At 49.1% G+C, this 11,067-nt stretch overlaps 1 protein-coding gene across 1 annotated transcript in view; it reads right to left on the bottom strand.

Moving 5' to 3' along the window:
• Positions 1–661: 661 nt before the first annotated feature.
• GSN (gelsolin) overlaps positions 662–11,067 on the bottom strand; it is a 26,741-nt gene continuing 16,335 nt past the window's right edge. The window contains exons 10-18 of the mRNA XM_019510315.1: positions 9,480–9,695; positions 8,710–8,843; positions 7,802–7,892; positions 5,514–5,684; positions 4,335–4,509; positions 3,298–3,422; positions 2,650–2,727; positions 1,863–1,923; positions 662–1,056 (exon numbers count right to left, since the gene is read on the bottom strand). Coding sequence (XP_019365860.1) covers positions 887–1,056; positions 1,863–1,923; positions 2,650–2,727; positions 3,298–3,422; positions 4,335–4,509; positions 5,514–5,684; positions 7,802–7,892; positions 8,710–8,843; positions 9,480–9,695 — 1,221 coding nt within the window. The 3' untranslated portion in view covers positions 662–886. The remainder of the gene's footprint in view (positions 1,057–1,862; positions 1,924–2,649; positions 2,728–3,297; positions 3,423–4,334; positions 4,510–5,513; positions 5,685–7,801; positions 7,893–8,709; positions 8,844–9,479; positions 9,696–11,067) is intronic.

The raw sequence follows: 11,067 nt of genomic DNA, 5'->3' as shown, positions 1-11,067 counted from the left end.
GCACACCATATTTTATGGCATGAAACCAGCTGCTGCTCTGAGCTGTTCTGTGGAAGAAGCCATGTGTTACAGTATGTTGTATCCACAGGTGTATTTACATGGCATCCCTCTATTTGCATATTCCAGCCCTAGGCCTAGGGACTCAGGATTTCTCTCGTAGCTGAAAATGCATTAGCAATTAGCACTAGGAGCTCTACTCCAGCTGATAGCAGCAGGTTAATAGAAGGAGCAATTTCCTGCAAGTGACCAGAGCTAATTTGTTAGAACTCCAAAACTGAAGGGATCATTAGCTCTGACAACCCAGTTTCGAGGGGCACAAAACTCATGTATTTAGGATACCTATTAACAGCTAGCCTCTAGTTTATTTCTGCACTCCATAACATATTCATGTCATTTCCCTCCTAATTTTATCTTTTACTTTGTATCTTGTTTTCCACCCTTTTTCTGATCTAATTTGTTTCCTAATCACTGGCTTGTTTCATGCAGTAATTTAGTGCAAGTTTTAGTAGCTGATCAGTCAGCAGAAAGACCTGCATTCTGCAGCAAATGCATATGTAAAAACATCACAAACTAGGTAGACTTTTTTAAAGGTGCATTTATGTCAAAACAGCTTAAATTTGGCTCCACAAGGTGTTCCTCCCAATAATTGAAATACAACAACTTTTTTAGTCTTCACTTGTTCTGTATAAGCTTTATTGTATTAAATACCGTATTTAAAGCAGCAGGGAGGGTGATATGACTGGTCATTAAATTCTTTAATTATTGCACAGCTATCTGGCTATTAAAAACAGTTGCCGCATTAACGTGTGTCCTGCAGGAGGAAGTAGCACTTGTAGGTAGTGAAGGCACCAAGCTGACTCTACTCCAAAACAAAAATGCTTTTTGCTTAGGCAGCCAGTTCATCCATGGCTCTCTGCAGAGGATCAACAGTCCAGTAATCATCATCCCAGCCCAGGAACCAGCCAGAGAAGGTGGGTGGTTCCAACCCTTGCTTGACGATAGTAATAGGAGTTCTCTTATCTCGGACAGCTGGATCAGTCTCAATGTACCTTTTAGCTGTGAACAGGCAAGAAGGAAAGCCCATCAAATCATGACAGCTTTTGTAGCGTGATCATCGAATGAGGCTCTGGAAAAAGCTCACTGCATGGCAGAGACTTAGAAAACGAGGCCTCAAGCTTTTTTTTTTTAATTATTAATAAACAGGTGACTCTGCCAACAAGGTCACAGCAGGTGTGTGTGGGTGTGTAGTAGTGTCCCAGGAGATGTTTTCAATCACAAGCCAAGTATCTGGAAGGATTCAAATCAGGAATGCTCTTTGCTCATGAGTTACGTAGCAGAGCCGCTAACAAGCATCAGTATTTAAACTGTAAAGTTATGCCATCATTTCTCATCAGATCTGAGGTGATCTTTTGACTCATATCAAGGATTCTGATTTTCATTAACAACAGTTATTCCCTCCCCCGACTTTGTTACCTTTTGCATCTTAAATTTGAACATTTTGAGGCGACAAGAGTCTCATGCTCATCCACACAATTAGATACAAAGCTTAAAGAGTGTGCAGTCAAGGCAGAAAATTACTGCATTTCTTCTAGTCATTAAGTAAAAGCCATTTATGTAGCCTAAGTTTGCTGAAAGATGAACATGGTTTGTCCAACAACTAGTGCCTGCTTGCACCAAGCTACAGGGATCATACCAAGCTGTTCTAGATACAAGGGCTTCCTCATCAATCCAGCAGTCTGTGCTTTTATCTCATCATAAAGATAGCAGCTGTTTGAAAGATGGAACTCCCTGCTCCCTGTGGTCTAGCCAGAGGTGGAATAAAGGAGAGAGGAGTTATTTAGAAAAAAATATGATGGTCTCACCAGATGCCAAGGCCTCAGTCTTTTCTTCTTCCTGTGCTTCATTTCCAATCCAGACAAAGACCTACAAACGAAAGATCATGAACAACTTTAGGAGCAATCTGCCTCTGAAACAAAGTCAGAAAAGGTCTCAGCAAGGAAACAGAGGCATGATATAGAACTGGAAAAAGCCGTACTGTTTGGCTGAACTGCTGATCCACTCATAACTATAAATGAAGCTGTTAATGCTTCTGGCATAGCTTGAGAGAGAACTTTTTTCCCAAATGATAAATCACAACAATGTGAACAATGGCCGGTACAGTTACCCTATTCTGACAGCAGGGAGAACCAGCTGCCATCTGACCTATATTGTTTTAAGCAGCTGTAGCATTCCCATATACAGACTGGTTGCTTGATTTGTGCAAGGTGACCAAGGAGCCTTCTGTTTTCCTTAATGACACAGGAAGTTAATAAAAATGAACCACTGGGTGCTGACCTCATGCCCAGTCACACACACAGAAGGTATGGGAATAAACTCCTGTCCTCAAGGAGTTTACAGGCTCAAAGTTGTAAATAGACTGCACTGATTCCAGCAAAACACATTCCATTTGGACAATCATCTGAACAGAGGAAACTATAGGAATGCAACTTTATCCATCCTTTAGATTAAAAATCAATATGGTTTAAATATCTAATCTATCCTCTGCTGGCCACATTGATCCTGTGGTATCATAACTTTTCCATAACTGTGGATCTCTTCTGTACATAGCACGTCTTTGCTTCCCTCCTAGTTAAATTAACTTGATGGTACCTGGTCCCATGTGTCAAGGATCATGACATCATCTACGGCAAGGTCATCCTGGGTCAGCTCCCCGGGAACCTCTTCAATCTGAAAAGAATTATGTTTAAGGGGGGAAAAAAATCACATACTCAAGGGAAAACTTGTGTTATTCTGAGCCATGTTTGCATCATTTTTTCCCTGCCAGTAGATACCAACTTAGGAATGCATTGCATTCACTGCAAGGGGAAGAGGTGCTCGCATGGCTCCTGACCACACAACACGTCCATCCACCCTAGTCTTTGCCCAAGAGACAAATTCAATCACAGTTTACCCAGGAAAGCCATGGTTTTATGCATGTGCTCACAATTCCTCCCACTTGGAGTGCATCCAAGTTAGTCAGTGGAGCCTGAATGCTAACCCCAGCCAAAGGAGCCCTAGCTTAACACCATGGCAAATTGCTATAGTAGCAACAGGGCTAAGGATTTTGCAGCTGTCTTTGCAGGGAAGCACTGCTGACACCACTATAGGGGAAGCCAGGTGCATTAACTGGGAAGCAGCACTGTAACCAGACTGGTGAAGGTGCAGCTTGGGCCAAGGACTGGAGGACTGTCTCTGGACCTAGTAGCCAGATGTGTAAATCATTGAGAACAGCCTCCAGTTAGACCCCAAAACACTCACAACAAAACGTCCACTCTTGTTTGAGCAAGCAAAGAGGCGAGGGGGATTAGCATCCATCTTCTTGTCCTTCAGCCGTGGGGAGGTACGATAAGCTGCCTTTCCACCTAGTGCTTCCCAAAAGCTATCTGCAAGAGAGAGTGGGATGAGGATGTTCCTCCTGCCCGCACCACGTCCACCCATCACTGCTTGAGGGGACTCGCCATGTCAGGATCTGAGAGCCACCAGTGTGGGCATACGCCATACGAGTGTATCAAAGGTGTTTGAAGGAGCCATTCCATGCCTCAGCAATGCACCCCGCTGTGCACAAACCTGCCCCTGGAGCAGCCACTATGAATCTCCTTATCCAGAATAATTGGGCCATCCCAGGTATGCACCTTGCCCCCTGAGAGCTGCCATTCTGACCATGTAATTCACTGACTGAGACAGCAGAATACATCTCCACCAGGTAGCACATCAGAGGAAACTAAAGCATGTAGTAATGAAGCTAAGGCCAACTGCAGACTCACAGACGAAGCCAAGATCCTGGAAGGGGAAAGGCAATGCCAGGGAATAAAAGTAAAGGGTTACCTCACTAAACTCATCCAGGCCAGAGCAGATGCAGTCACCAGTTCATGCTTGCACCTTGTCTGACCATGACCCACTGTGTAGGAAGACAGTCCCATGGCATTATTGCTAACTGATGAAGAGAGTGGACACTACTGGCACCAAGGAACAGTCCTGTCAAAGACCAGGGATGGATGCACGAGGATGGAGGGAATCAACACAGAATCCCCTGGCTCCTTAAAGGGAAAAGAATTTGCACTGGGAGCTAATGGGTCCTTATTCCTCTCTATTAACTCTAACACCACAGCTAGGTGCCTGGGCTCTCCTATTACCTGTTCAAGTACAGAACCTAGCGGCGATGACTGCCTTGGAGAAGGAACCTTGTTTCCCTAGATGATTTGGCTTCTGGCAACAAGGTCAAAGTAAACACCCTTGGTCCAACTATAAGATGGGCAAGGAGTGGCAGCCAGAAGGTCGAGTCGTGTCTCCCTCACCTGGCTCGCTGCCCTCAGCAACTTGTACAGGGCGAACTCCCAGGATTTTCAGCAGCTCTTGAGCTCCAGACTTCTCAGTGGTGCTGGCCCCTTGGCCCTCCCAGAGGTAAGCAGCGGAGGGAGTTTTTAGGACAAAGGCATCGTTGGAATTCAACTCACTGGCAACAGGATCCAGCTGAAAATCAAAATGGATTAGCAAAGAGGTCCATAATTTGGACACTGCCAGTTCCTGAAGAGCCACCATCAGCACTGGTGACTCTGTCTTTCCTGCTGCTGTGAATTGGCTCGTACCAACCACCATACAAGTGTCAGTGGCTAAAGCAGAGAGAGCACGCTTGCAAGTTGCAGCTAATTTTGCTGAAGCTAAAGGATAATCCACACCACCATGCTAGGGTGAAGGAGACTGGTGTCCTGCACATATTTGACTCATGTTTGAAAAAATGAGTCAGGGAGTTAACTAATAACAAGAAGAGTAAAGAAGTGGTTTGTGTACATCTGATTGACATGTACATGTCTGATACAGGGCTGTGATCCTACCAGATCTCAGCATCCTCAATAGTAGGATGTTTAAGAAAGATGGGAGACCTCCAAGCTCATCAATCGGCACCAAACTAGCACTCCATGATGGGGCTAGAAAGCTATTGAGAAGAACAGCTTCTGTCACCATCTGTGACTTAGTTGCTTTTTCTTTTTTTATACAAACGTGAATATTAACCTGTGTCCTGGCAGAAGCTCTGTTTCAGGATCAGGTACTTGTCACTTCATCCTCAGCTGGAGAGTCGCATTGTTATGCGCTGCTAGCAAGGGGCTGCGTTCTGCTGCAGAGACTGGCCATTTGATATAGTGAGGATGAAACAATCCCTCTGCCTCTTGTGAAAAGCCCTTCAAACAGTACCGGATAGTAGCAGTAAACTTAAGGGAACGTGTTGGTTATTACTATTTACCCATGGGAGAAGGGGAAGCTCATGGTATCTTATCTACACTGCAAACAGTTTCATAGATGTTTGGGTCAGAAGGGACCTTGGATGTTTGTTTCAGTTCAGGGCAAGTCCTGCCCAAAGGTTAACCTGGCATTATTTCTGCTCCAAGAGGGAACTCAGTACAGCAAGAACTGAAGGAGCATGTTCCTGGCCTGCCCGTAAACCCCACGTTTGGCTGGCTGGCTTCTCCATCACGTACCTCCACTGCTCGGGTAGCTCCAGAGGTGCTTGAGCGGACCTGGAACAGACGCGTATTTGCAGGTGCCGTCTGGCCTCCGTCCCTGGAGGTCCCACCCTTGTAGATGATCAAAGGCTTCCCACCAAACATGCTCATGAGATGAGGTGGCTCTTTCCCCTGCACCACTCGTTTCTGTAAGAAGGAAGCCCAAAGTCACCGCCACCCTCAAGACTGCCATAACAGGGGCCCACAAAAGCAGCGGTACCCTGCTAGAAACAGTAAGGACTATTGTAGGGGAAATCAGAGGCCTTCAAGCTAACCAGCCAAACAGCCACCTCATCATCACTCATCCTGGCCAACTCAGCTTAAGGGAGAGCAGTCCACCGAGGCAGAAGCTGCAAGCCACAGTAATTACAGTGTCCCTAGTCACGCTTCAGACATCTGTAAAGCCAGTTTCTCGCATAGCAACAGGAGCGCACGCTACCAGGAATCGTTAACAGGGAGCACAGCTGCCAAGTGCTGACTCACTGATTCCCACTTCTCCTTGGCTTGGCACTGCTGCCTTCCCTCAGCACAAAGCCTCTCCCAAAAAGCTCTTCTGCTGCCGCCCCTGCTCTGCTGGACACCGTGGCTGGGCTCCGGCACCAGATAAACACGTTCGGTAACAAATCTGAGCGAGGCCCTGTTGCCGCGCAGTACCGTACACCACTCATATGATACTCAGAGGAGGATGCTGAATCCTCCCGTGGTGCTAGCCCTGGGATGGATTTCAGGCCCATGTCTGCTTTTGTTGCATAATAGCTATGCATCACGTGCTCCAAGGAGTTACAATCTTTGTCTTCTAAAAACCATGCTTCTTAAATGACCTTTCCACTCCCTTCCTCCTTTACCCGCTCAGGGCTTTAACCCCTGGGGTGGGCGCAGGAGAAAGCAGCCTTCCTAGCCCAGTGCTGTCTGCACTGACATTTGTAGGTCTTGCACAATGCTTAGATCATAAAGTGATATGTGCTTTAAAAAGGCCAAACATGGAGATAAGAGGAAGAAATGTAAAGGGGAGACAGAGACAGAGAAGCAGAGAGTTAAACCCAACTTGCTGCACTCAGCAGCCCTTCTGAATAGGTCACCACTCCGGCATGGTCGCTTCTGGAAACAGTGGACAATGCATCTGCTGCTCGACCACTTCTCCATCCTGCATTGGCTCACTGGTGCCAGAAGCGGTCTCCTCACCCCTATGCTGTTCTCCTCTCACTTGGATGTTAAATAAAGCAAAGGAGGGGAAAAAATAGATGTCTGAGCCAACTCTGGGGGTTTGCATTTAGGTCACCAGCACCTCTCCCTACACAAAGCTGAGCTAAATATATTCAAAGTGTTTCCTCTCCTTTATAGATTCATAGATTCATAGATTAAGGGTCGGAAGGGACCTAGTAGATCTTCTAGCCCGACCCCCCGCCAGGGCGGGAGAACAACAAAAAACCCCAAAAAGAGAAATGGGACTCAAATGAGTCCAGCCAGGTAGGCATCCAGCCTCTTCTTAAAGACCCCCAGGGTAGGGGCCAGCACCACTTCCCTTGGAAGTTGGTTCCAGCTCCTAGCCGCCCTAACTGTGAAGTAGTTTTTGCGGATGTCCAATCTATACCTCCTCTCCATCAACTTGTGCCCATTACTCCTTGTTATGCCAGCGGGCGCTAGGGGAAACAGCGTCTCCCCCAAACCCTTCTGGTCCCCCCTAGTGAGTTTATAGACGGTCACCAGGTCCCCCCTCAGCCTTCTCTTGTGGAGGCTGAATAGGTTCAGGTCCCGCAGTCTCTCACTGTAGGGTCTGCCCTGTTGTCCCCGGATCATGCGGGTGGCCCTCCTCTGGACCCTCTCCATGTTGTCCACATCCCTCTTGAAATGGGGCGCACAGAACTGGACACAATACTCCAGCTGTGGCCTGACCAGCGTCGCATAGAGGGGGAGGATCACCTCCTTGGCTCTACTCGAGACGCACCTGTGGATGCACGACAAGGTCCAGTTAGCCCTGCCAACCATGACCTCGCATTGCTTTCTGCTTTCTGCCAGGAAGCATAGTTTCATAGTTTCTAGGGTCGGAAGGGACCTGAGCAGATCATCTAGTCCAACCCCCTGCCATAGCAGGAAAGAGTACTGGGGTCAAATGACCCCAGTAAGGTGGTAAGCAGTGTCAGCTCTCCACACTTCACCCCAAACATCAGGGCGCAGAGTTCATTAGTGCCTGTGAATTAGCAAAGTGTGAAGGAAGCCACCTTGCCTGCGTGTGCCCTACTTTCGGCTGCCGTGGTTTCAGTTACCTGCACCGGGGTGCCTCCCAGTTCCTCGTCCAGCTGCACAGTGAGGAAGGCAGAGGTGGCGATTTCATCCTGGGAAGAGTCTGCACCTTGCCTGGGGAGGGGGGAAAAAAAGCACAGCACATCTAAGAGCTTTGTCCTGGGGCCTCAGCACCATCACCAAACCAGCTGTTAACCAGCTCGCTCAGCGCTTGGTGACCACGAATACTGTGCTGGGCATGGAGGAACAGGATTCAGCAGGGTGCCTGAGCAGGGATCTCTGTGCATCTCGATTCCCAGGTCGCCCCATCCCCAGGGTAACTGATTTAACAACACACTTGCTTCAGCTCCCACACTGAAATAACTAGCTTAACAGCTCACCTACACTCCTCAAAAAGGCATATACACCACAAAAAAAAACAAACAAAAAACAAAAAACCCACCCTCCTCCCCTTGCTGAGGCTACTGCTTTCTCCCGGCTCCCGAGGAGTCTGTTCGGAAGGAGGCCTCTGCGGGGCTGCTTGAACCGAGCCTTGCACAGAAAACAGGCCTGGGAAATCTTGTGACAACAAGCCTCCCACTGAGCAAGCAAGCAGCAGGAAGAAGGCAGTGTGCAAAAAGCCAATCCTATGGTTCGCCAAGGAGGTGGAGCCCACAAAGAAAGAGCTTGAGCTTCGGCCAAAGGGAAGTGTAACCACTGTGTCCAACACAACCAGGCACGGTCACCTTCTGCACTGACCCTTTCTTGCCTTGCAGTTAACCCACTTGCTGTTTTTCGTGCTGGCATGCTGTTGGCCAGGGCAGGCTCTCTAGGGGGGAACCCACTGCCCCAAGGGTCCCTGGGCGAGCGGACGCTGCTTCTTCTGCAGCTGCAACGCGGGATCTTTGCCTGCCCAGCTTCTCAAGCCCTTCGGCACCAGAAAAGCTCTTACCAAGTGTAGATGATCTGTCCCTGCTTGCCTCCGTGCCTGTAGTCATACAAGATAATGTAGCTGTCTCCGCCGTAAAACTGGCCGTAGCTCGAGGGATCCACAGCCACTTTAGCAGAGCCTTCTATTCTCCAAATCTACAAAAGCATTGAGGGGGCAGAAATGTCCCAACTCAGTGAAACAGGAATAAACGTCACATAATAAACAGTGCTGTTTTCAGTAGCTCCTTCCCGGGATCAGCTTCCCACCAGCCACGGCCCTGCAGCACCACCTGCCGGGGAGAGACGAGAATAGACCGCAACCCCTCCCACCACGGGCTGACTCGCACAGGACCTTTGCCGTCACATCCATAACCCTCCTGTCCTCAGCCCAAAACCTTGGCTGAATTCAGCAAAAACGTCAGAGCTACTTGGGCACATGCGAGTGCTCCTGGGCAGGTGGGTGCTTTGCTGCCTTGGAGGTTTCACAGTTACGCCAGATGAAGGCAGGAGCTGTCTCAGCTTTGCCACATTCCCAAAGGAGAAAGCCTGGGCCAGGAGCTCCTTTTGGTTTGCATTTGAAGATGGGGAGCAGAGAGAAGGGGACATCAGCACTTAGCCCTTCTGGACCAAACTCCACCCTGGCTTCGGAGCACAAGCTCACAACGCCAGGGGCACATCTTGCAGCCACTTCCCCTCCTCTCGTACCAAGCATCAGGCAATGGAAGAAGCAAGGAGGGGACTGGCCCACGGTGGGGCTGATGCCTCTGTGTTTCCTCTCCGCTGCTCCTTTACCTGCTTCTTGCCAGAGCCGTCGTCTTCCATGCCATGCTGGGCAGCCATAGGCTTGGAGGTGTGCAGTGTAGCAGCATCAAAAGGCACCTTATCGATGTTGGCAATGTGGCTGGAGACATAGGCCACCCCTAGCCCCTCCGTCTGGTCTCTGTCCCGCCAGTTCTTGAAGAACTGCTTGAACAAAGGCGTTTCACCTTCCTCGGGCAGGACTTGGATCTGAAACGAGGGAAGTGGTCTGTTAGGGGGACTCTTGCTCTATGCTTGGCGGGGCTGTGGTTCCAGCTGTTCTCCGCCACATCACTGGCGGATGTGGGGCCAAAAGAGGGGAAAAAAATCCCTGAAGCCCCTCCACTGAGGTTGTACCACCCAACCACAAGGAGTGGTATTGCAGACAGAGAAACATGAAGTTGCAAACATGCACTTAGTCAAGCTGTCCCTGGAGGGTGTGGGGGACTCGCCGGCTCCACAACGACAACCTTGACAATCAGTGTCTCCACATGTTCTTCTCTGCCCAGTCCTATCATGAGCATCCTACATTCGTGCAGTACCAGCTCCATGACCACAGCCTGGGAAGCATCAGTTGCTCTCAGCCAGTACGTGTGCTCAACCCTGGAAAAGTCTAAACCACTACAGTAAACACGTGGCCCTAAAAGCACGTTCTAGGATTGTTCGTGGAACAAACCACTCTGAAAGCCAAACAGTTTAGAGACTACCAGCAAGGACAGAAAAATCAGTTGCTGGTGATCATAATAATAAAAACCCTTGTAAGAAGTCCTCTCCTGGGAGATTATATTAGGCACTGCTCTTCAGGCTACCCAAAGGAACCCACAATTTCCGCTCCCAAAAAGCCTCTCTCCAGCTTCCTGGGACCTGCACAGAGGCTATTTAACACCTGGGAGATCCATTAGCTCCACATGATACACCTGGAAAAGCTGTGGCAAACTGAGGGAGGAAGTTGCTTAAAATGGGAAACACCAACCTGCCTAAAAATGCTTATGCATGGTGGGGGGAATGGGTTGGAGAACACAGGGGGAGCAGATTAGCTCCTCTAATGGGCCTGGGGGCAGGACAGGATTCAGAGAGCAGGAGTCTGAAGATCCTTTGAGACTAAGATAGAGATTGCAGGGACTGAAACTGCCAAGCCTAGCAAGGGTAGCAATTTTCCCTTGGGATAGTTCTTGGAGTCTCCCTGATGGAGAGCCTCTGAGAGAGAAGAATAATACTTCTGCAGGGAGTGATTGCAAGGACTCAAATGGCAGCATTATGCTAAGACAGGTGGGATTGCAGAGATCTATGTCCGAGGGCAGATCAACAGAAGAGGAGCTGTCTGAAAGCCCAGGAGGGGTGCTCTGTGACCAGGAGACAGTGCTCTGGGGTCAGTGCCCTTCGTCTGGGAGACATCAAGTTTGAGAGCTGGGCAGAAGGCACGGCCACCCCGGTGCCCCTGCCATTGCCCCGTACCTGGGTGTGTTTGGGATACTGCATCTTTTCAATGAACTCTGTGGCAGTTCTCAGGGCGGCCTTCTTCTCTTCAGCATTGGCCTTCTTGCCTTTCATGCAAACAAAGAGCAGAGGTCACAGAGGGGGG

This window comes from Gavialis gangeticus, unplaced genomic scaffold (genome assembly GCF_001723915.1).
Source record: "Gavialis gangeticus isolate Ggan-Ray unplaced genomic scaffold, GavGan_comp1, whole genome shotgun sequence".
Lineage (NCBI taxonomy): Eukaryota > Metazoa > Chordata > Crocodylia > Gavialidae > Gavialis > Gavialis gangeticus.
Note: the sequence above shows the minus strand (reverse complement) of the source record. Positions and strands in the feature narration are given on the sequence as shown.